At 43.1% G+C, this 26,788-nt stretch overlaps 1 protein-coding gene across 3 annotated transcripts in view; it reads right to left on the minus strand.

Moving 5' to 3' along the window:
* The window catches only part of OSBPL3 (oxysterol binding protein like 3), a 177,887-nt gene that overhangs the window by 88,909 nt on the left and 62,190 nt on the right, over nucleotides 1-26,788 (minus strand). For all 3 annotated transcript variants that reach the window (XM_042920425.1, XM_042920435.1, XM_042920444.1), the window contains one exon: nucleotides 1,459-1,697. In XM_042920425.1, coding sequence (XP_042776359.1) covers nucleotides 1,459-1,551 — 93 coding nt within the window. In that variant the 5' untranslated portion in view covers nucleotides 1,552-1,697. The remainder of the gene's footprint in view (nucleotides 1-1,458; nucleotides 1,698-26,788) is intronic.

Consider the following 26,788-nt stretch of genomic DNA (forward strand, 5'->3'; position numbering starts at 1 on the left):
ATGATGCATTAGCCAGGGACTAATTTTAGTCTTTTTTTTTTTTTTTTAATCAGAGACAGAAGTGATTACTGTGCTGAAAAAATTTTTCTTCCTAAACCCCTCACAGGAGATCTTGGAGGGCTCCGTGAATGTCCAGCCTCAGGCAAAATCTAATGTGTCTACAATCACAGATTCTGATGACATGAAGCAGCACCATGAGGTGGCAAGCTCCATGGCCCAGGCAGTGTTCCGACGGAGAGACCCGTGATGATGTGTCATAAATGTGCGGACGTGCCTGCCGTGGGAGGTCGCCTGATCGGTGCTTCCAAATCTGGAACCAAGAACTCGCTGGGACAATTCCTAGGCCAGCACTTCCCATGAGGGAAAGATAATGCCAACACAGCCAGCAGATGCTGAAAAGGCTCAGAGACCATTTTGATTGTGAAGCCACAATCTTGACACAACTTCTCTCTCTACTGAACTTATGGTGGTAGAATTATAATGATTCATCTGCATTTACCGCCCCTGACCTAAAACCCGCGAGTTCTGCCAACAGATTTATTAGAAAGAAAACCAAGAAACGACATAGAATTACAGCTGACAGTTATTTAGGAGTTAATGATTCAGTTCTTTGCTTCACTTCTTGCTTCTTCCTACTTAATACCTTTTGACCACTGCTCTGTGGATTCGATTCCCTCATCCATGGAGAAATAAAGCAGGTGAGACTCAAAGTCACCAGCAGGGCAATCTGCGCTTGGAAGCGGTCGTAAATGACTTATAAAGGGAAGGAAGAAGAGGGCAAGAGGATATTAAGCTTACTGGAAAAGTGATTGTGGGTTTTTTTTGTTTGGGTTAGTAGGGTACAAAGGAAAGTGTGGACTCTGGAGTCAGACTGAGCTGTGGTTTCTTATTCTGCTATTTACTAGCTGTGTATCCTTGGGCAAATAACTCAGTTGGTCTGACTCAGCTTCCTCATGGAAAAAAAAGAGATATTAATATCTGTGTCAGAGGGCAGTTCCAAGGATGGGATGAAATAATGCAAAAAGCCAAATACAGTTCCTTCCCATCTGGTGAGCACTCGAGCTGCATTATTAAAATTACCTGAAGTTTGGGGCGCCTGGGTGGCTCAGTCGATTAAGCATCTGACTCTTGATTTCGGCTCAGGTCACGATTCCATGGTTCATGAGATTGAGCCCTGCATCAGGCTCTGAGCCTACAGTATGGAACCTGCTTGGGATTATCTCTCTCCCACCACCCCCCCTCAGCTCCTCCCCTGCTTATGCATGCAAGCGCTCTCTCTCTCTCTCAAATATTTTTAAAAATTACCTAAAATTTACTCTTCTCATATAAGTAAGGTATGACTGAAAGCAAATGCTATTACACTGAATAGTAGAGGTTCCCAAGTAAATGTACACATCTTAATCTGCAAATTTCTTGGTATATATTTGCATCTTAAAATTTGCATTGGTTAAACTTTACCTGTCGACTTCCCTGCTTGGAGGAGCAGCTACTGGTGCTCCTTGAAGGTGAGACCAGTTTTTGAGACACCCCAAGGTTCTTCTCATCACTCATCCTGAACAGCAGGTCACTTGGCCTCGATGAAAATCAAAATGCCATCCGAAGACAATACAGGAGAGTATGGAAGTCCCACACAGGCAGGTGGCTCAGTTCTTATCCAATATGTTTTAACAGCATTTTGGATGACCCGGAGGAAATCTCTAAAAGCAAAAGAAAAGGATTACAGAAAGGTCACAGGAATCAGACACCATCTATGATTAGCCACTGATTCTCTACAAGTGGTTTGTCTACACTACAGATTACAGAGCCATGCTTAGCCATGTCAGGAGCTGTGAAGGAAAAGATGTTTTACACCCATCTTTTATTGGCAATTATGTATAGGTGGTTCATCATGTAGCTTTGCGGTATGACAGAATTACGAACACTAGTAAGAAAAACATGGGTCCAGACCCACACAAAATCAGTATATACAAACCATCCCAAACCACTGTGAGATACCTAAGCATCATTTTTTAACTGGAAAATAACAAGTGCTGGAGGAAACTGGAACCCTCGGGCATTGTTGGTAGGAATATAAAGAGGCACAACAGCACGGCTGGAAGCAGTTTGGCAGGTTTTTTTTAAGTTAAACACAATCATCTGATCCATCAGTTCTACTCCTAGGCACATACCCCAAAGAACTGAAAACAAGTATTCAAACAAAAACTTGTACAAAAATGTCCATAGCAATGCTATTGGCAATAGCCAAAGGCAGAAACAACACAACGTCCATCAAGTGACGAATGAATAAACTACCTATGGTATACACTATGGTCTGAATTTTGTGTCCCCCCACCCCCACCCCACCACCAAATTCCTATGTTAAAAATCCTAAGCCCAATGTGATGCCATTAGGAGGTGGTTGGTGGGCAGCTAGGGCCTGAGGACACCGCTCTTATGGGTGGAATCAATGCCCTTATCAAAGAGACCACACAGAGCTCCCGAGCAGATACAATAAGTCTGCAACCTGAAGAGGTTTTGGGCTCCCAGCTTCCAGAACTGTGGGGAATAAATTTCTGTTGCTGTCTGTAGTATTTTGTTACAGCAGCCCGAATGGACTAAGGCTATATATCCATACAACAGAATATTACTCAGGAATTAAAAGGAATGAGGTAGTGATACGTGATATAACATGGATGAACCTTGAAAACATTATGCTAAGTGAAAGAAGCCAGACACAAAAGGCCATATACATATGTTTCTGCTTATACGAAATACCCACCGTGGGCAAATCCTTAGAGGCAGAAGGCCAAGTAGTGGTTGCCGAGGGCTGGGGGAATCGGGAAACAGCGTATGACTATGGGGTTTCCTTTAAGGGTGATTAACTAGAACTAGATAATGGTGATAGTTGCACAACACTGCGAATTACTAAATGTCACTAAATTGTACACTTAAAAATGGTTAAAAATTGATTTTATGTGCATTTTACTACAATTAAAAAAAATCTCTTGTTTTTTGAGGGGATGGGGTGGAGGATTTGTTCTGCCAAAGGTTTCGGAGACATCTTCTCAAAACACTATTTCATTGTGTGACACAACTGTAACGGCAAACAGAATTTCCCGTATCATCTATTAGTATACTAGTAATTGAAACGATAATCATCTGTGGTGTCCACACTACTTAACGGCCACATCCTAGAGTAAGAGTTTCCCATAAACATGATCTCATTTAATCAACCGTTTGATGGGAGGGGATTATCTCACTTTTCACAGTAAAGTGAACAAATCTTAAGCACACAGACATCTATCAGAAAAGAAACTGAGTCTCTGAGAAGTTACATAACTTGCGCAGTCATGCAGCTGCCAAGAGACTGAATTCAGGCTAGACCCCAGGGCTTTAACCTTGCTGTCAGAAGTGAGCGTGCTTTAATAGTCAGGTCTGGCGATACGCACTACTGCCCAACTCTGCGACCTACAGAACTGAGGAGCTGACCGGAAAGACTCTGGAGGAAGCATGTCATAAGCCAGCTTTGCAGAGGTACTGCCCCATCCCTTCCCCCAGCACAGTACCAATCTCTAAGATGACAGCGTGTCTTCGGTGGAGAAGGGGACAGACCAAGGCAGACACGGGACACCCTTACAAGTAGCTAGCTGGGTTGCCACCTGCCACCTGCCGCTCTTCAGGGGTGAACCTTCATCCACAGCCCTGAGTTAAGCATGACAGACATGTTTGGTTTTGCCTTCAGCAGGCCAGCCTTTTATGTGACGCACTAAGTTCAAATAAACTGTACAATTTTCCCAGGCATGTTAACAACAATAAAAAAAAAAAAATTACATCCAATCCAAAAACAAATTTTTTAACATTTATTTATTTTTGAGAGACAGAGGGCAGAGCATGAGCAGGGGAGGGGGAGAGACAGAATCCGAAGCAGGCTCCAGGCTCTGAGCTGTGTGCTCGCACAGAGCCCGACGCGGGGCTCCAATTTATGAACTGCGAGACTATGACCTGAGCTGAAGTCGGACGCTCAACTGACTGAGCCACCCAGGCACCCCCACGTAGTCTAATTTTAGAAGAAGGATGTTACATAATTGTCTATCAGCTAGATATTATATCAAACGTTTGGTTAATTATTAAGTACATAATCTCCTGTGCCTTTCATTAACACCAAGTTCTTTACAACTGAGTATACTAATAAGCACCTGGTGTTGTACGGAAGTGATGAATCACTAAATTCTACACCTGAAACCAATTACACTGTCTGTTAACTAACTGGAATTTAAATAAAAGCTTAAAAAAGTGAATATGTTCAGGGGCGCCTGGGTGGCTCAGTCGGTTAAGTGGCCGACTTCGGCTCAGGTCATGATCTTGTGGTCCATGAGTTCGAGCCCCACGTCGGGCTCTGTGCTGACAGCTCAGAGCCTGGAGCCTGTTTCGGATTCTGTGTCTCCCTCTCTCTGACCCTCCCCCGTTCATGCTCTGTCTCTCTCTGTCTCAAAAATAAATAAACGTTAAAAAAAATTTAAAAAAAAAAAAAAAAAAAAAAGTGAATATGTTCAGGTGCCTGGGTGGCTCAGTCGGTTAAGCATCTGAATTCGGCTCAGGTTGTGATCTCACAGTTCGCGGGTCTGAGCCCCACATCATCGGGCTCTGGGCTGACAGCCCAGAGCCTGGAGCCTGCTTGGGATTCTGTGTCTCCCTCTCTCTCTGCCCCTCCCCGGCTCACACTCTGTCGCTCTCTCAAAAATAAATAAACATTTAAAAAAATTTTTTAAATGACTATGCTAAAGCCATCAACTACAACCAACACAATGAGAAATATCAACATCTCAGAAAATAAAGGTACTTGTAGCTGTAGAACTCAATTCCCATGTTGCTTTCATAGAAACCCCCCCAAATCTCTGTATTCATTATTTGTTAGATCCAACAGTAACTAAAACTAAAACCAAACCAACCCCAGCTTCTTCATAAAGTTAGCTTTACTTGTGGGGCACGACTAATTGAAGTCAGAAGCCAGTGCAGTCGAGTTCAAAACTGCCAAGAAAGTCTGTACAGATATATTAATAGTTTGTTTAATAGCATGTTGGCTGTTGCTGTTTAAGAAAGAGAAGAGGAAAAGAACCATGACGGGAACCCCAAACGATGAACTCTGTGTGTTGGGGGTAGGGGGTGGGGGTGCAGCCATTGCCATGACAACTGATTCCACAGTGGATTGGGAATACCAACCAAGGGTTTCTGTTTGTGTGTGACAGTATTCTTTTTGTGTTTTAAAAAGCTGAGGTTCTGACAGGGAGAGTGCAGGATGAGGGTTCTTGTATAACAGGTGCAGCAAGAACAGAAAGGAATCCTCAGGGAAAAAAGAGTCACAGGAATCCTGAAACTGCCAAATTAGAAACACAATAACCCTGTCCCAGAGTCAACTGATATATAGGGTCATCTTTATCTCTCAGCTCTGCTGCATTTCCCCTTGGAGGAGAGAGAGCTACCAAGGCCAGGGCTGTGAGCAGGCCAACCACCATACTCATTTAAGTCGGTACTTAGAAGTAAGGCTTCTCCTCAAGTACAGAAACCCTTCGTGGTGCCTCCTTTTCTCCTTCAGAGAAATAAGAGGGTGGGACTCCAGCCCCTCCCACATCCATCCGGAGTGAGCCTGGGATTATCACCTGGGGAAATATGTCTTGTTTCATCAGCCAGAACCTTCCTGCCTCGCGTCATCAGAAATTCAGTTAAAATCACTAGTTAAAATTCAGTTCACTTATGGGCTCAAAGGACAAAAGAGGTCAAATTCTGGGGAAAGGACATAAAACACGGTAGGTCAAAGTGTGAGGGCAACAGAGGCCTGAGACTAAGGTGCCCTAGGAGCAAAGTGGTCATGGGGGATGAGGTCGTTATTGTGTCCCCCTAGGGGACCCCAAAGGCTGGCCCGGGTCATCGGAGGGAAAACCTTGATGGGAGTCCCAATACAGAGGACCTTAACAAAGAGGGGTCACACTGAAGGTTGGTGTCTTCTACTCCAACTAGCTGACTTCACGGTGCTGACCTAGTAAAATGGGGAGGACAAAGCCTTCAGGGGCGACAGATATAGGCCAGGGGCTGCTGATTCAGGGGTGTATGGATGATGAGGCGGGTACAAAAGAGCTTTGGTGCTTCCATCTCTCCATGACCCTTCCGTGGAAAACCTCTACCTGAAGGGGTCTGTATAAAATATAATAGTTTCCCTGCTCACACGCTGTGAACATGCTGTGAAGGATAATAATTTATTTCCTCCCTTATTTTTTTTTACTGAGGCATAACTTACACATAGGAAAGTGAACAAATCTTAACCACGCAGACAGCTCTATGAAATTTTACATTTGCAAATACTGAAATAATCACCACCCAGATCAAGAGATAGGACGTGTGCAGAGGCGCCTGGGTGGCTCAGTCCAACTTCAGCTCAGGTCACAATCTCCAGGTTCATGAGTTCCAGTCCCCGCATCGGGTTCCATACTGACAGTGCAGAGCCCGCTTGGGATTCTCTCTCTCTCTCTCTCTCTCTCTCTCTCTCTCTCTCTCTCCCACTTGCACTCATTCTCTTTCAAAATAAATAAACAAAAAAAAAAAAAGAATGTCTGCAGCCTCCTCAGAAGTTTCCTCCATCGCTTGGGCATTGATCTGACAAGTTGGGGGAGGGGGGGCTATCCTCCTGCTGAATGCTTTGTACCTGCCCTCTCTGGCAAGTACCTGTCTGTGCCCCAGGGATGGGCAGCTGGGGCTTCTATCTAATCCCCAGGGAGAGACTGCTGGGACTTCCTGAACTTACAGTAACAGCTTATATGACTGCTCATACAACTGTGATGCATTACAGATTTTAGTTTGGGACCTGCTTTCATTTCAACAAACCACCTGTTGCCAAATCCAACAGGTGTGAAAAGCTCAATGTGTCAATTTTAAAAATGTCCTTCCATCTGACTTCAGCTCAGGTCACGATCTCGCGGTCCGCAAGTTCGAGCCCCGCGTCGGGCTCTGGGCTGATGGCTCAGAGCCTGGAGCCTGCTTCTGATTCTGTGTCTCCCTCTCTCTCTGCCCCTCCCCCGTTCATGCTGTGTCTCTCTCTGTCTCAAAAATAAATAAACGTTAAAAAAAATTTTTTTTAAAAATTAAAATGTCCTTCGTGTGCTTCTGAGATGAGCTAGGTCCTCTCTCACCATTGCTCCTCACCTTAGGAGCAGAGGGGTCAGGCCCAGGTGAAAATGGGTTCCAACTAAAAGTCCAATGGGCATGAGACACACAAGCATGGGGCTTCCATTAGGGAAAACAGAATTCTGATTTCCACCAAGAATGGGGAAGAATAAATGATCATGGCACTGCCATGCCTTTTGGAAACAAGGCTGATTTTAAGATTTATTTTGGCCATTTTCCCGTAAAAAAGAATACATGGTTTAGGAAAAAATGCAAAGGAGATGTACACAGCAAGATGTAGGTGCCTTGGAAGCAGCCAGACCTAGGTTTGAATCGGTGCTCCCTTATTATAAACTGTGCACCCTGACAGATGTAGTAACCTCTCTGATCTTTAGGGTTTTTATGGAGGAAATGGGGCATCGTGAGGATTAAATGAAAAATGAGGACGAAGTGTCTGGTGTGGACAGAATAGATACTCCACCGATTTTAGCTCCGTTTCCTCCTCTCCTGGCTCCCTGAAAGTGGCATATACAATACCAAATTAGATCCTATACTTTCCTTGCAACCAAATAAATAAGTACAAACAAATAAGGACTCTATGAAATTTTAAAACATATTAACATTTCCCCAAATCAGTAACACAAGTGTGAACAGATTTTGCAATCAACAAAGCAGCATGCTTACTTTGAACAAGACATAAATGCAAAAAGATAAAAGCCACATTATTAAAAAAAAAAAAAAGAAAGAAAGAAAGAAAGAAAGCCACATTATTCATCATTGGCTTTCCAAGAAACCAACTTAATATTAACTAGTGGGTTTGAAACAGTGGCGTATAACACAGCTATTTTTTATGCTATTAGGCCTGGGGTCTGCACTCACACACTTGGTCATGTTTGGCTGAGAACCAGGTTTTGCTTCCATCCTTGAAAACAACTCGCATGAAGACCAGAGGGCATATAGTTCTAGTTAACTTAAAATTTCCCGGTAAAATATATCGAAAAATTATCTCCGGAATTAACACCAGAAAAATACATACTGGAATATCCATTTCTGATCTTCTGGTCTTCCTTGGTAAAAGAAAATTATTCAAATCCTAGGTGTTCAAATCCAAATTATTCAAATCCTTAGAAATGATGCCCACTGAAACACCTTGATTTTCAAGATGTTACATGATCAACAATAGGGCTTTGGTTATTTGGCTCTAAAATCCAAAAATTGATCAGAGGTTTCTGGAAGTGGGTTCTAACCACAATGCCCTCAAATAGCTGATCCCGGACCTCTGTGTTTAATGCCGGCCAATCTGACTACCTGGACGGCTGGCCTGATGCTGGGATGCTGCTGACTATCCCTGGGGGAGGGATGAGTACCGAGGCTCACGGGACAACCTCATCTCCAAAGAAGTCTGTCCTAGAGGGTTTTTCATGTAGAGTTGAAATCTGTCTCAGTAGGACACATTGTTCCTAGACCTGCCCTCTGCCATGACAGAGGACGAGATGAATAATTTCTTTTTCATCAACACCTGCATTGGAACCAGCACCATCCCTATCCTATCCAGCAAACCTTTTCCTCTCCAGAGCACACAGTCACATTTTCATCTGCCATTTTGTATGTCAGATCATTATGATCAGACATCCAATTCTGATTAGACTTCAGTTTGTCTGTGCTTCCCCAAAAATGGTGCTCAGATCTCACAACAAGCTCCAGGTGTGGTCTGGCTCAGAGTAGGAGAGAGGGGAACACTCGCCTCCCTTGCCATGTGCACACAGCAACTGTGAACCGATGCCTAAGTTTGTCTTAGCTTTGGGGATACCTATACCTCTTCCTGGCACTTGCTGTCTGGACAGTGCTCTCCAGGACTCTGAAGTGATAGGGACTGTGGAGAAGCTGGGCTTTTCTTTCTGAACAAGACTCCTTCCTTTAGCTGAAATTCAGGACTTAACTATTCTTTTTTATTATCATCTATCCTTATATTAGTTTTGACCCATGATTCCAGTCTGTCAAGACATTTCTGGGACCAGTCGCCATTCAGTGTATTTGGCCGGCTTTTCCTCTGTGGAAGCATTCACAGACTGCGTAGGCATGTGAATTCTGTCTTCCATCTAATAAATTATACCAGAAGACTTACTAAGAAGAGCATGAAGGGCATTGAAATCCTCTCCATAGCTTGATGTTAATTTATCCCTTAATTCACACTTCTGGGTTCAAATGTGCCAACCCACTCTAACCCTCTAATGGTATGGTCACATCCAATTTCTCAAAGTGTCCAGATCCATCTTCTTCTAAGTCTCCTGGATTTTCGTTTAAAATGCAGACTTTGGAAGCTCTACTTTGGATGGATCAAATCAGAATATCTGGGGATGGGCCTGCTAACCTATACAAGTAACACATTCCTCGTGGGATTCTGTGCATGACACAGCCAGTAGTCTTTAACCCTTCTTATTTTACTGAGCCAATCTTTCTATTTGTGTGTCTGTGATAAGCAGAGTGGATAGGAAGCCCAAAATCCCTTTTATTATTTTAGACCTGTGGTTTTCAAAAAGTGGTCCTCAGATCAGCACCATCACATGGGCTTCTCAGAAATGCAAATTCTCACACCCTATCAAAGACCTGCAGGGTCAGGAGCTAAGGGTGGGACCAAGTAACCCATTCGTACTAAGTTTTCTATGTGATTTTGATACACAAGTTTAAGAACCACTGCCCTAGGTTAATATGCTACCCATGGCATAGATCCTTGAGGCCTCTGGTATCTATTTGTCAGGAGACTGGAATGGACCCTGAGCTCTCCTCTGAGGAAGATTCTGTCCTGTTGCTTAACTATTCCTTTAAACCAGAGATGGCAAATGCCAGATACATGTGCTTCCAGTCCCCATTCCCATGCTTACTCACCATGGCAAATTTTCTTAAACAACCCTTCAAAAAACTTAAAGGAGAGAATAGGCCAGATAGATCCTATCCTGCTGAGGCCCACATGGGCATGATGGGGTACGTGGAGGTCCCTGCATTCTTTTCTCCCGATTAGGAGCCTTCATTTCATGAGACACTAACTGCCGTCTGATCACAAAAGTCACCATATACTCATCTGTCCTTGATCCTCAACACAAAATATCTACGCTCGAGGCTCTTGCCAGATATCATAACCTCGAATGCTGTATTGTCCAGACTCTATAGAGCCGTGGATCTCAACTCTGACTACACATTAGAATTATACGGGGAGCTTTTAAAAATGCTAATGACCAGGCCCTATCCATGATCTAGTATGGTGGGGCTAGACTTTAAAAGTCCTAAAACCTCCACAGGTGTCTCTGATGCAGATCCAGAGTTGAGAGGCATGAGTTCTGATCCAAAAAGCTAACACAGTGTGTGCACATAGCTCATGCTAGATCATCACATAGAGGAGTTGGTCAAACGGCACTGCCTCATCTCGGAAGAACTTCTTTGCCAGCAGTGCCCTCTGGGCTATGCCCTTGGCCTACAATGAGAGAGGTCAAATATACAAAAACGAACAACCCACCCTCTGATCTTGGGAAGCTTTATGGAATAGTGTGATAATTAACGCCACAAGCTCTGGATTCAAACTGCCTGGGTCCCCAACCATCCGTATTAAGTGGCTTTCAGCAAATTTTGAGCCTCTCTATGTCATCAGTGTTCCATGTGACAAATGGAAATAATGAAAGGGTCGCCCCAAAGGGGCTGTTGAGGTGATTAGAGGAGCTAAGTGCACAGCAACACATGAAAGGTGACGGCCAGTATATGAACGAAGTTGTTGTTACTCTTGTGCACAACATCACAGCGGCTGCTTTTCTCTTAGCATCAGAAAAATAAAAAGGATATTTATAAATATCCATATTCTGTGGGGCACCTGGGTGGCTCAGTCGGTTGAACATTCAACATCAGTTCAGGTCATGATCTCACAGTTCGTGGGTTCTAGCCCCGCGTCCGGCTCCGTGCTGACAGCTCAGAGCCTGGAACCTGCTTCGGATTCTGTGTCTCCCTCTCTCTCTGCCCCTCCCCCACTCACATTCTGTCTCTGTCTCTCAAAAAATAAAGCATTTTTTAAAAATTTATAAATATCCACATTCCTATCCCCCCAACGTTAATAGGTCTCCATCCTTATTTATACAGTATTTTATTTTTATATCTACCATTTTCCTGGCTTTTAAAAAACTTATCTAATAATATCATAGCATACATTTCTTTCTCCAGCTGGCTTATTTTCACTTACAGTCATTACACCTGCACACACTCTAGTTCATTCCTGTAACACGGTTTCATGGTATGAGTCTCCTTGTTGAACTTACTCTTCCTTCGGGTTGTCTCTTTGCTCTTAGAAACAGTGCTGCGGGGTCCACCCCTTGTGAGGCCGTGGTGTGATTTTCTAAAAGAGAGAGGACCTTCACAAGAAAATTTCCAGGTCTTGGTGCCACTTCTAAAATGACAGGCGTGTTCTCCGCTTTTGGACCCTGGGAACTTATGTACGAGAACATACCCCTCTTTTTCTGGGGTAGCAGGACGGACAGAGTCAGGCTAATGGCACGCTGCTGCTGAACGATGGTGGCCAAGAAGGGCATTTCTGTGCCTGGCTTACCTTTTTGCCACTGTGTTCTAATTCTCTCAACCTCCCACTATTTGCCTGGGTAGTGTGTGTATTCTTGGGAACCACTTCAAGTACTTTATGAAATAAGACAATATTTATATTTAATTTTTATTTTAAGCTAGAAAGTTACACAAGCTGCTGTTGGCAAGATGTCCTGATAGTGGGCAGTTTTCTACTCAGCTCTCTAGGATGCCTCCGTGTTGTCTTTCGGGGGAGCTGCAGGCCTCAGCCTGACAGTCCAATTGCCTCGAGATGCTTGGAACAAGTGAGTGGGGAGGGAGGGAAAGACACAATAACCCCCAGCTCACAGGATTGGAAAGGAGTGTATCAAAGGTACCCGGTGGTGAAGAAAGGGAAGAGGACAATTGGGGGAGATCCTGGTGGCCACGGCTGCTCACGCTAGCCTTTCCAAAGTGTACAGATGGACGACTCAAAGCTGGCAGGGCTTCTAGGACAGAGCACTTGCACACAGATATGGGGAAGGACGTAAAGGTACCTGCCAAATGATTATTATGAAAAGTCCACGTCCTACAACCTAGTTGAATCCCATCCCTACACCTAGATGAATCCCCTCCCAAAAGAGGAGCTTTGGACTCAGACCTTAGTTTTCTGCCTGATTCACAGGGATCAGGATAGTGGCTTTTACTGCTGGCATGATTTCATGAGGCTGTGTCCTCCTCCCCAGCTACCACATTCTCACTATTTTGCCTCCCAGGTGGTCCCGAGGTGGTGGATCACATGTATTAGTCCGTCCCAACCCTCCCAGAACAAGTTCCTGAGCTCAGAATGACCCTCCCCCAATCCTCACATATCAACTGGCAGAAAGAAGATCTATCATATCTGTGAGGTTTTTAATTTTTGATTCATTTTTATGATCCAGTAACCAAACCACAAGGGGAAACTGGAATAATTCAGGATGACTTAAGTAAACCCACACTGACTCCTTTTCTAAACGTAAAACGTTCACCTGATTAGGAATACTACATTAAAGAATTCTGCCGTGGATGGACAGAACTCATCTGTATGCAGTTGGGATTCTGACCCCTGGGTGCTTGTGGGAAGATCCTACAGGGTGGTATCATGTCCTTAGCATGCTTTAATCATAAATGTAGGGGTAGGACATGGGCAGCAGTGGTTTGGTAAGAGTTCCCCAGGAGATTCCAATGTGCAGCCAGGATTGAGGACCACTGCTCTGGAGTTTCCAGAAATTTCCTCTCTTTCTAATGATCTTGACAACATCTACCCATTTTTAGGCTTCTGATACCTATCGCAATCCTTTTCATCTGACACTACTTACTCTCAGAGGTTCGAGAAGACCGAAGTAATTCAGTTTTGGTTTTAGTCTGAACTGGCATCCAGAACCTGTTTCACAGGGCTAGGTACCTATTTCCTATTCCTTCACCTGTCTTGGTTTTCAATTCCCTCTTCTCTATGTGTATTCAGTTCTTTTCATAGTACTTCTCCTTTTGAAAATAGAGGTAGGGGGAAAAAAGTAGAATTGGAACAATTCTTTTCACTCATGATGTTCTGCAAAGAGCGAGTTTCCACGCTCAGAAGCTCACTTTTATTTGTTCATCTGGCTCTGGATATACGTTTTGTAGCTTTTAGCCACTTTTTGAAAGCCTCAGCTATTTCCTGACGTTAGTTCTGCAGACCTTATTCTAGCATGCTCATGTAACACTCTTAGTTCGTTCCTCTTAGCTTTCAAGTGTGGCTCCTTAGCTCCTGTTTTTCTCTCCAGGCACATAGGCATTGACTCAAGTTTGGTCCTTCCTCCACTTCCTTCTGTGAGCTTTAGTTCTTAATCATCTCACCCATGCCCCTGACTTTAGCAAGGCAGCTGTCTACCCACCCTGCTACCTTCACCCTCCTCCAGACCACAGCCTGGTGGATGGCCCCTGGATTTGTCACTGGAACACGAAGCCTACTGCTTACTTCGAGAGCAAACTCATCCATCCTTCATGCTGATACCTGGGCTGAGTTCCCAGAAATCCAAATACCTCAACCCTTGCATTATTTTCTCAGTCTTAAAAATTAAACAATCATCAAAACAAGTCAAAAGTTTATCAGAAATTAGCGGAATGAAACTTCCAGTGCTTTTATCAGCACATGTGGCAGCCCCTCTAGACTTACAGTCTCTGGGGAGAAAGCATCATCGGTCTAGTAATCCATAATATCGGCCCTACTACAACAACATTTCTGTGGCTTTTTTCTCTCTAACCCAGAAATTCACCTTTAAGGTCTGGATTTTCATTCGTCTACTTCTTTAAAGCAAAATATTCCCTTCTAGAATCATAGGTTAGCCATGAGAACCACGCTCACCTTCTTGATGAGATGAATCAGACCATCTTATCTATGTCCAAATTTTAATGTTTCCCGTTTATTTTGCTTAGTCCTCATAGGCTGCACAGAGGCCGATAATACACAACCACCCTGCTTCCCAGGTGTGTTTATGAACTGCTAAAGTTCTCCTCTGTTACCGCACTCCCCCTTTGCTATGCCTATTGTTCTCCGTCCAATCAAGTTTTAATGTTTTTTCCATGCCATTAAATTTCAGTTGAACTCTATTGATCAGGATGGCAAATCTCTTGCCAAACACGCTCAAAGATGCCATGAGGCTTCCCCATAAACCAAATCTGTCTGTCACCACCACCTGTGCTATGGTTATTTGTCCACTTTCTATATCCTCTTCCAACTCACGGGCTACCTTCCTCTGAAAGGTAGAAACACCACATGGCCCCCTCGAGACCTTCAGTTTCCTACCATGACATTACAGCACTAGACATTCATTTGAATTTTTGACAGTTTAGTGTATTTTTAACCAAACCAGTGAACAGGGGTGATAGTTGGTACATCTACTATTTGGGCAGGTTATTATGCATCACTTGGGTTACTGCTCACTGGTATCCATTCTCTCTTTGTTTACTAAGAGAACTCTCAAGTTGTACTTGGCCACAAGGTCATCTGAATAGAAGCTACACTTCCGGCCGTCCTTGCAGCTTGGTGAGGGCTTATGACTAAGTTCTTCCAATGAGGTACCGTGGAAGCTGTGCTAACAAGAGATGTGCACACGCTCTCTGCCCTTTCTCCATTTCTGAGGGCTGAGACACGGTGACAACTAGACACAGAAAATGAAAGTCATTGGTGGAGGATGGTAGTGTCACTGTGCCAGCTCAGGAATAACCATATCTGGACGGTTACATGAGAGAAATAAACTTCCATCTTGTCAAAAACCACTGAATTCGGGGATCTCTCGGTTACGGTGGTTTAGTGCCAATAACGTATGCCATCATTATGTCAATGATGTAGCATACCTAAAAATTAGGAATCTTGGTCACCTCTGTACCCATCAACAGAAAGGTACCAACCAGCCATTCCCTGGTCAGCGTCCTGGGCCAGAAACAGGGGCCCCTGAAACACCGGCAGTGAGAATCCTCACAGTTTGACAAAGTAAAGAAAGCTACTGTTTTCCAGTTTTAGGGGTATCTTCTCCTGGAACAACCCCATATTCTTGGGCTTTCGGGCAGAGATCCACTCCCCCAAGCGTTTTTTCTTTCTCCAGCCGGACACCCCGCTTCACGTTGTATGTGCCACTCACCCACGAGGTCCCGAGAGCCGCTCTAGAACAAGATGTTCTGTGTGGAGAAGGTGGAGTCCACAGGTCAACCCCTCCATGCCTGAATGGCGCAATCAGAAATGGGCTGTGCTCCCTCCTCCTACAGTATGGCCACTCTTACTTGGCATGCCACATCTCAAAGAGAAGAAACACTTATGGATGCATGTGGGCTAATAAAGTTACAGTGAAAATGCAAGAAGCCAAAGGAGAATGGCTCCACTGATGAAAATCCAACTCAGTACATGTCTATAAAGTACATACTGAACATCCACAGCTGTGCTAACCCCGAAATGATGGAAACTGAGTGACTGAAGCTGAATGCAAGGAGGAAACCACTCTGATCAAAGAGATAAGATGTGCGTAGATGAAACAAATGAGAACCCAGTTCAGGGCGGGATATCAAGTCGGTGTTGTGGGCAGTCACTGGTGAACAGCTCAGTGGGGTTGGAGTTGTGAGCAAAAGCTTGAAAGAGATGGACTGCAGGGAGCAAAATGGGAATAGGACCCGACCAGGTAGAGGGGAAGGTGGAGGCGGAGAGGACACCTCATGCAATAGTGCTCAAGCCCGGCTGCATGATGGAATCACCCTGGGGAGTTTCTACAAAATACCAGTGTCACCCCACTCAAACCAATTCATGCAGGCTCTCTGGGATGAGGTCTCGGCCCAGACGAAGGCGTCTAAAAAGCTCCCGAGGTGATTCTGATGCACGGTGAGGGTGGAGAACCACTGCCCTAAATCTTGCATCCAGAAATGATAGAAAGATTTACTCCACAGAACTGCCTTCCTTTATTTTGGCACTAAATTTCATTTTAGTATCTAACACCAGACCTACGTCTACTGCATCTAATTTATAGCAAATTAAAATGCAAAACAGGATGTGACTTAGCAGTTTGAAGGGTAAGAAGAGAGAGCGCCACCCAAGAACTTAAAATAACATCTTGGTGGTTTGAATTTTATCAGTGGGTGTTGTTATCCATCCTTAACTGACAACTGCCGGGGGAAGCGGGGTAGAGTTTTAACAATTGGCAACCACAGGCTGCGTTTCAGTATTTATCTAAAAAGACGATCAACTGAGTCACTGTGAAATGTGAATACACATTTTAAAAACTTCTCTATCTCCTTTAAAAATCTACTAATTGTCTTTTCAGAAATGTAAACATGAAGCTAAACGTAAACACGAATAATGCTCCAGAAGCACTAGCCGAACCGACTCAAATGACAAGAAACTAAATACCTAGTGGCTGGTGTATCAGATGTGCACATTTGATGTCCCTTTGTCGGCCCGACTAAAAATAACCCTAGGATGGAGAATCTAAGCTTTAAAAAAAATTCTATGAAACGAATTTCTCGATAAACAGTTTGGGGGTGTCCTTCCAGAACTGCAATAAAATAAACAATGCCTTGTAAGAGGCTCGAAAGAAAGCAAGAAATCACTAAATTAGTGAATGCAGGCAGGGAGAAAAAGGGACATAGGAAATTTTTACACACTCCTAGGGGAAGGACTGTTGCAAGAAAATGAATGTGCAACACATTTAAATTGTGCAAGCTGAACAAAATTACAAGGAGAACTGGATGGAAAAGGCAGAGAGAACAGATTTTTAAAAACTGGGGTGGATATCAGGAGACTAGAGCTAAAAAGGGAAGAAAAACGTAAAAGCACCTCTGTAACTAATGCTGACAAGGCCGCGGTTGTTTTTTCTCTCCAGTAGTGCACAGACCAGAAGCTATTTGAAGGCAGTGTCTTATTCTTTTTTGGTTTTATCTTCTAAATTGCCTACAACTGGACAGAACCTGGCACGTGGCAGGTTATTTATCAAATTGATGGCCTGTGTGTCCCCTCCCCCATTACATTAGCCACTAGGAGGTTTTTACTGAAATTTATTTTAATCTCAATACTGGAAAAAGATACAAATATCCCCATTTATCAAATGTAAGAATGTGGGGTGCCTGGGTGGCTCAGTTGGTTAAGCGTCTGACTTCAGTTAAGATCATGATCTCACGGTTCATGGGTTTCAGCCCTGTGTTGGGCTCTGTGCCGATAGCTGAGAGTCTGCAGCCTGCTTTGGATTCTGTGTCTCCCTCTCTGTCTGTCTCTCTCTTTCTCTCTCAAAAACAAATTAAAAAAAAATTTTTTAAAAACCTTTTTTAATAAAAATTTAAAAAATAACGTACACATGTAAGGCTGAATGGATCCTATTTAGAAGCTTGTATCTTATGAAGGCACTATGAAAGAGTAGTACGTAATAGAAATTAGAAGAAAACCTAAGTCAGAATGTGAGGTGTAAATAATGTATCGAAACTCTAGCTGGATTCCATTAAATTAATGTTAGAAATGATTGTCAGCAGCCAGGATCCCGCTCTTCATCCTGAATTCCCTTGTGTTGTGCAGGGAGGTTAGCACACTGAAGGTATTTCAATACCCTACTTTGTATTCGGATAGCATCTCTCATCAAAGAAGTCCCACTGCTATGCAAATAGCAATCCCCCACCAAAGGCAGGGCAGCTCAAGCACCCAGCAATGACAATCATCTCCTGAAAAGGAGAAGTGCCCCAGTTTCTAGACACAGGTCAGATCTCAAGCCTTATTTATGGCTTAGAGAGAGCTCATGCCAATTCTGATTCATCATTACCGGGTGTGGAAGACATATTTTTCAAAGATGACAACACAAACATACATTTCATCTCCAAAGATTCCTTACAAAGTAACACTGACACCACTCCATTGATTTCTGGAGTCTATGTTCCCTTCCCTTGAACCTCAGTGGGCTTGTCATTATGGCTGAAGTGACACTATGTGACTTCCAAGGTTACATTAGAAATAGTAACACATGGGGTGCCTGGGTGGCTCAGTTGGTTCAACATCTGACACTTGATTTCAGTCCAGGTCATGATCCCAGGGTTGTGGGATCAAGCCCCATGTCAGGCTCTGTGAGGAGCATAGAGCCTGCTTAAGATTCTCTCCCTCTTGGGCGCCTGGAAGGCTCAGTCAGTTAAGTGCCCAACTTTAGCTCGGGTCATGATTTCACAGTTCATGGGTTTGAGCCCCTCATCGGGCTCTGTGTTGACAGCTCAGAGCCTGGATCTCACTTCGGATTCTGTGCCTTCCCTCTCTCTCTTCCCCTCCCCTACTCATGCTCTGTCTCTGTCTCTCAAAAATGAATAAATGTTAAAAAAAAAAAAAGATTCTCTCCCTCTCTCTCTGTCTCTCTCTCCCTGTGCCCCTCTCTGCCTGCTCGCACATGCTCACTTGCTTGCTCTCTCTCAAAAGAAAGAAAGAAAGAAAGAAAGAAAGAAAGAAAGAAAGAAAGAAAGAAAGAAAGGTTAACACAGCTTCCATTTGATGTTGTGTCTCTCTTGGGATGCTCACTCTACAACTTAGCCATCATGACATAAGAAAGCCCAGACTAACGCTTGGAGAGGTCCATTTTGAAAAGAAGTGAGGCCACACTCCCACAGCAGCTAACAGCCACCACTAACTCTGAGGCATGTGAGTGAGTCTTCAGAGGTTCCTATCCCCTGCCTTCTCACCATCCCAACCGACAATGAGTGGAGTGGGATCCAACCTCCCCCCCTCCCGCCCTCGCAAATCCTGTTCATATTGCAGGTTTGAGGGCTAAATGTCAATGTTTTAACCCACCAAGTCTTGGGGTCGTTTGTCACATGGCATCAGATGACTGTAACACTAGGTGGGAACCCCTGGCAGACTCCCCTCCAGGTGGGAAGCATGAGAACATGGGGTCAAAAGACAGTTCACTCAGTGGTTATGTCTCCTTCTTCTGACCCTCAGACCAGCAGGCTCCTCCTACCAGAGCATCCTGCTCCTGTCGTGTAGGTCAGACTTAAAAGAGGGCTCCTTGGTCAACAAACCCAGACGTCCCCTAGAAAGTCACTTATACAAAGTACATAGTATAGCGTATGGGTCAATTAGCTGATCAAGGTGGGTATGTGCCTGATAGTGAGAGACAATAAATGGGACACTGGGATCTAAAGCTAGGCGCAAAGATGAGAAGACAAACCAACCCTTAAAAACCCCCTAAATATACCTTTTAGCACAAACCTTAAAATTTCTCACATACCATTGGGCATTTATCAACTGCTTAAGCAGTGAGTGGCTGGGAGTAAACTCTCAGCTTGCAAATGAGCCACACAGAAATTCTTACTGAGGTCATAGGGTCAGCATGGGCATATTAGGACAGAACCCAGGGCTGTACTCTCCATCAAGAGCAAACATCCAGAGACTAAGAGGAAAGTGAAGTAAAAGTCCTAAGCAGATACATTTAAATATTTCTAAAGAGCGGTTTTATTGTTAGAGAGTCAAAATCCCAAGAACCATTGAATCCTTTGGTAAGAACACTGACTACAACTAAGAACTCTTGGGCCTTGGCCAGAGAGTTGTCCAGCTGACCCTTCAGAGCAACGATCTAATCTGGGCCACACACAGGGTTCCCAGAGGGCACCAGCGAGGCAGTAAGAACACCGCCTCGCCATCTGAGCTGGAGCATATGAATGACTGAAAGCAGAGGGAGGGAGGAAAAAAAACCAGAAGACCAACTCATAAGGGCTATAATGAGCCCCGGATGATCATGAAATCATGATCAGCATATAAACCGAAGCTACCCAATAGAACTTTAGGTGCTGTCTGATACCACAGTCTCTTCCCCTCATGTAGCGGTTGAGCACTTAAAATGTGGCCAGTGCAACTAAGACACTGAGTTTTAAATTTTATTTAACTTTAAATAATTTAAACTCACATAGTCCCATGTGGCTGGTAGCTGCCATGTCAGAAACACAGCTTTACCACACCATTCTGAGCGGCTGATTTTTCTCTGCGCTTTGCTTTGGCACAGGACGAGAGAACACCTCGGGACGTCTGGCTCCTGAAATCCTCCAGATGTGTGCTCACCCATACCAACTAGAAAAAGTCAATGGCTGGTATACAGCTGAGTCACCATAAAGGATGATGGCCAAAATTTAAATGTTGTAACTCATCTGGGAAATTTTCCTTCCCATCCTCTCCATCGTTTGGAGAGAATGAATTAAAAGGTGAGATGGGCTATTAGTTTTCTACATAAGATCAGCGGGGAATTTTAGTAAGAAGCCCAACTTTAACAGGTACTTCAAACTATGCCAGTACAGAGATGAGCTTCTTTAAAAAGATCAGATCCTCAGGGCGCCTGGGTGGCTCAGTGGGTTAAGCATCTGACTTTGGCTCAGGTCATGATCTCGCGGTTCATGAGTTCGAGCCCCGCGTCGGGCTCTGTGCTGACATCTCAGAGCCTGGACATCTCTCTGCCCCTCACCCACTCATACTCTGTCTCTCTCTCTCTCTCTCTTTCAAAAATAAACAAACATTAAAAACATCAGATCTTCCAACTCATAAAGCTTCAGTTGAAAACCATTAGGAATGTTACAAAAAGTTGTAAAAAGTTCACATGTCATTTAAGGAATGGCTTATAACGGCTGCTTAGTTTTAAGGCAATAGTCGGTGATAGGAAAAAATCATATTTCGGAACAACAACAACAAAAAAGTTAGTTCACACAACTATCAGACACCAATTTTTTTGGTAGATAAAAATATTTTCCACTTGCCACTATCTTCAGAAGGCATCAAAATCCACTCTCCACCAGCCAGGTGCCTTTTCACAGAGTGGGGAGTGAATGTGAGAAGCCTTTTAAGAGTGGTCCTGCACAAGTGACGAGGTCCTAGAAACAGTTCCACAAAGCTGTCCAGTAGTTACCATCTGGCCCGCAGGAAAGCTGTAAATGTGGCAACCAAATAGGAAATTCACCAAGAAAACAGCCAGTCTCCCAACAGTCAAGGGCTTTTATAATCTGATGTCTAATTTACCAACTTAAACTTTTCAGCCACTGCCCAGTATAATAATCACGACCATTTCAGGCAAGCAGACATTCCTAAAAGTTCCCAATTCATGACAGGCATATTCTCACAAACTGCAAGGAGACTGTAAATCAGCACTACCTCTTCAGAAGACAATGTGGCCACAGCAAGGTTGTCCTTCAAAAATAAAGGCAATAGGCAACAGTTTCCAAAAACAACTCAGAAAATATGGCATCCACAGGCCCTTCCCCCGCCCCCCAAAAAGAAAAACCTTAATGACAATGAAGCCCACCAAACGTTAAATTACCAAGAACGACAAAGTCACGGAGAAAAGACCAATGGTTAACAGTGCACTGATTAGGATTAAAGAAGCAGGGGAACAACCAGGGGAATTAAAGCTAGTGAGTGTTAAAAGTATAAATCCTGGGGCACCTGGGTAGCTCAGGCAGTTAAGTGTCCGACTTCGGCTCAGGTCATGATCTCACGGTTTGTGAGTTCGAGTCCCACATCGGGCTCTGTGCTGATGGCTCAGAGCCTGGAGCCTGCTTCGGATTCTGTGTCTCCCTCTCTCTCTGCCCCTCCCCCACTCATGCTCGCTCTCTCTCTCTCTCTCTCTCTCTCAAAAATAAATAAACATTAAAGAAAATATTTTAAAAAGTATAAATCCTAACAAGATTAAAAATAAAACAAGTGACAGACACCTGAAATCAGGGAGGGACACCAGGCAAAAGTGTCAGATTGTTTATTATATTGCCATAGTGTGTGCAACTCATTGGACTCCCAAGCTGTTGGAGGTGTTCGTCTTTCTTCTGAACTAACAGAACTAACCTCTTCGGATAAAGGATAACTTTTCAGAAGATTGGCAATTTATTTTCCTTTTGTTAAATGTAAGCAAGATCAACTAGAATAGTTTTCCTGTATAACTGTTTAGTTGGACCTCAGGCTTATACAATTATTTCTGCCCACTGTTGATCTATCCATCCCCCTCTGTCCATCTCTCTCACTCTATGCATAGAGGCAAGCCTGAAATCAACGTCAACACTGGTTATTTTCTGGTTGAGATTTTTTGGGTAATGTTTTAATTTCTCCTTCGAATTTTTTTTGTTTTGTTTTGCTTGATTTTTAAAAATAACGAACACGTTCTCCTTCGAATTTGTTTTGTTTTGTTTGCTTGATTTTTAAAAATAACGAACACGTATCGGGGATACAAAAATGAAACAACAATTACTTTTCTTATCTGCACGGTCCATTTTCCCCAAACGGTCACCAGATCCATGCTTCTCTTATTTCCCCAATACTCACCAACCTCAGATTTGGACTCGAATACCCTCAGCAGTCCTTCATCTCTGATCCTTCTTTCTTTCTGGTTATGTCCCTGTTTGTTTGAAAAACATTCTGCTCCTGGACAGGGAACTTGCCTGTGTCATACCCTGCCTCCACCGTCATCAAGGAGGGCAATGCAGAAACGCCCAAGAACGTAGATGAGAAAAAACAGTGGTGCTTGGGTCTTTTAACTAGAGGTCTGACTGGAAACCGTTGACACTGGAAATCTCATCTGGGCTGCTGTGCCACCACAAGGGTGACATACCAACCCACGGGATTTACCAGAAGTGAAGGTAGCTATACCACTAAGTCTTCTTCTAACCTCTATCTCTTTCTCTTTCTCCCTCTCTCGCTCCGCTCTTCCCCACCCCTTCACCCCCTCTCTTTTAAAGACAGTTAAATAAATAAGCCCCCATCAGACTTGGAAGCAAGAAGGAAGGGTGGGTGTTTGGGTGCAGGGAGGGAAGGTAGAAGGGGAGGATCCGAGTCTCCTGCATCCACATTGGTGACTGGATACAGTCTGCTCTACCCCAGAACTCCGGGAAGGCATCCAGTCGTAACAAGCTGGGTCTGACAACCCAGAACAAGGTGGCTGTCCATGCTTTGTTTATGCCATAGAAGTCAGTGGCCTTGTTCTCTAAGGGTCCTCTTTCCCCTGCATCTTCCTGTCCTTTACCTTAAGGGGTATGTATCAGAGCAAAAAAGCTGCAGAAATTAAATTTGACAAATTCATCAGATCAGGGATTAATAGGCATTAGCTAAACCAAGCTATGCATGTAACAGATTAAAAATAAATAAATATTTAGATCCTGGAAGATAAGGTATTTTATAAACTTTATGTACATATATATGGGTTTCAGGAGTTTGATTAGAGCTCCTAGTTTAAAGGCTGACTTTTTTGGACAGGCCTCTTAGTAACACAACAGACACAATCAGCTTCTACGTATACCAAAGTCATGACTCCCTAGAAACAGCAACTCAAAAAGAGTATAAAATCAGAGTTCATGTTTAAAAAATTAAGGTGTTACCCTGGATCATAATTATTCAAAATGTGCTCTGCTAAATACCAGACCCACAGGATTCTCTGTGAAGAGAAAAATAAGTCCCCCCACACCAGTCACCTTGGGAACTGCTGCTCCTACCTTCCCTCTTGAAGACACAGTGTAATATATGTGGGCACATTAAAGGCTCTGAGAAGTCCTGCAGTTAAAACAAATACCAAATCTGTTAAACAATTTTGTTGAACCTATTCCAAACCTATTTGACCATGGAATGTCTTCTTTGAGGTGACACTTAAGATATTCCCTCAGCCTGGCAATCCTGTCTAGCTTTAAAACTCAGTTATCCTCTGAGTGCATGAAATGATTTGAACCTTTACCTTTAAAGGTTGGTCTATCCATCATGCAGATAATAGCTTAACATGCACAGACACCATTTCTTGGTTACAATTCAGGCTCACAACAGCCAGTAAATAACATTTAGATATTCTTTGCTTATAATTTCATGTCTAGACTTGGTCTAGAGAAACCACAAGAAACCATGACAATCATATAAAAAACAAAAGCAAGTCTCAGAACTGAGAACACAGTTCCCTATTTGACCCAATTTTCCCCTAAAAGCCCTTCCCTTGTCTCTCATTATCACATACCTTCCCCCAAACCCAACTTCCCAACTCCCGTTCCCCTATTGCTTTCTCAAATTTATACTCGGGACTCAGTCCTTTCAACTTCAGTCTGAAACTGCCCCGAAGAGGGGACATCTGAATGGGAAGTATGGCATCATTTGGAGAAAAGAAGTAGCATTCCAGAGAAAGGTACTGTAAATTGACTGGACAAATTGCTAAAAGAAATCTTGTGGAAATTATCTCAGAAAGTAAGCACTTATGCCACTGTTATGCAGGCTCACTTAAAAACACATCTCCAGTAATCTGCACTGTATTTACCCAAATAAAGAAGAAAATGGGATCAACACTTAGTATTTACTTAACAAATGTTTACTGAGCACTTACTATTGGTCAGGGACAATCCTAGACGGCGGGGATCAAACAGTAAACAAAGCCTGAAACAGTGTACTACAAACAATCCTACAGACCAGACTAGGAAACTTAACCATATGATAACCTTGGGGAAAACAGTTTCTAAACTGAAGAAGGCTGATTTTAAGGAAGACCTTAAAACCATCTCATAAGGCACAAAGAAAATTTTCTGGCATCCATGAAAAGGGGACAGGAAAGGCAATACATACTTATTTTGGACCTTTTATTTCCCAGACACCATGCTAGATGCTTTTACATATGTTAGGATATTTAATTCTCAGAATGCTGCCTTGACTTAGGCTTTAAGCTTCATCCTTACAGTTAAGAAACCGAGACAAAGCTAGTGGTCAAACTTTTGCAACATGCCCGATTCCAAATCCATACATTTCATACGTGGATAGTGAGACTCAACCAGAAACAGAATTCAAGGCTGCTTCAAAGCAACATTTCTCCTAGCACTTTAAGATGGCAGAGAAAAGATGTATCAAAACGTGTGATGTAAAAGAGTGGACATCAACATCGTATCAAGAAATAATCTTCACAAATCTGTAGGAATCACAGTTTCCAATTTTAAAACTTACTACAAAGCTACAGGAATCAAGCCAGTATTCAGTGACTTAAAGGGAGGCATACAGATGCAGGGAACAGGATTGAGAATGCAGAAATTAAACCCACAACGTGGTCAATTCATTTGGAACAAAGGTGACAAGACAACTTAATGGGCAAAGAACAGTCTTACCATATGGTTTCACTCTTATGTGGATCCTGAGAAACATAACAGAAACCCATGGGGGAGGGGAAGGAAAAAAAAAAAAAAAAAAAAGAGGTTAGAGTGGGAGAGAGCCAAAGCATAAGAGACTGTTAAAAACTGAGAACAAACTGAGGGTTGATGGGGGGTGGGAGGGAGGGCAGGGTGGGTGATGGGTATTGAGGAGGGCACCTTTTGGGATGAGCACTGGGTGTTGTATGGAAACCAATTTGACAGTAAATTTCATATATTAAAAAATAAAAAAAAAACAAAAAAAAACAAAAAAAAAACAGTCTTATCTACAAATGGTGCTGGAAAAAAAGTGGATATTCTCATGTAAAAGTGGATATTCACAATGTCATACCATATAAAAAAATTTACTCAAAATAAACTAAAGACCTAAATGTAAAAGCTCAAACTCTAAAATCTTTTAAAGAAAACACAGGGATAAACCTTCCTGACCTTAAATTAGGTCATGCCCTATTAGCTATGACACCTAAAGCAAAAGCAATAAAAGAAAAAAGTAGTAAGTTGGACTTTATAAAAATTAAAAACCTTTATGCTTCAAAGGATAACATCAACAGAATGAAGAAACAATCCAAGAATGGGAAAAATATTTGCAAATCATATACCTGAGACAGGTCTAGTATCCAGAAAACATAGAGTTCTTACAACTCAACAGTGAAAAAGCAACCCAATTTTTTTTAAACAGGCAAAGGACCTGAAGAGATACTTCTCCAAAGAAAACAACACAAATGGTCAATAAGCACATGAAAAAAATACTCAACCTCATTAATCATGAGAGAAATGCAAATAAAAGCTACAAAAAAATACCACTTCACACCCTTTAGGATGGCTATGATAATAAACAAAGAAACCAACAAGCCCACAGGCATGTCAGCAAGGATGTAGAGAAATTGGTGAGGGTTCCTCAAAATGTTAAACACAGTTACCATATGAGGCAGCAATTCCACGCCCAGGTATATACCCAAGGGACTTGAAAACATATGTCCACAGAAAAACTTATACAAGAATGTTCACAGCAGCCTAATTCATAAACATTAAAAAGTAGAAAATCCACGGGGTGCCTGGGTGGCTCAGTCGGTTAAACGTCTGACTTCAGCTCAGGTCATGATCTCACAGTTCGTCAGTTCAGGCCCCACGATGGGCTCTGTGCTGACAGCTCAGAGACTGGAGCCTGCTTCAGATTCTGTCTTCCTTTCTCTCTGTCCCTTCCCCGTTTGTGCTGTTTCTCTCTCTTTCAAAAATAAATAAACATTAAAAAAATGGTTTTAAATTAAAAAAAAACTTTTAAAAAAGCGGAAAATCCTATGTCTTATCAACTACTGAATGGATAAACAAAAAGTGGAATATCTATATGTTATGTGTTGAAAGTGTTGTCATCCCAAAATTCATAAATTGAAGCCTAATCCCCAATGTGATGGTTATTTGGAGGTGAGGCCATTGTAAGCTAATTAGACCATGAGGGCGGAGCCTT

This window comes from Panthera leo, chromosome A2, assembly GCF_018350215.1.
Source record: "Panthera leo isolate Ple1 chromosome A2, P.leo_Ple1_pat1.1, whole genome shotgun sequence".
Classification (NCBI taxonomy): Eukaryota; Metazoa; Chordata; class Mammalia; order Carnivora; family Felidae; genus Panthera; species Panthera leo.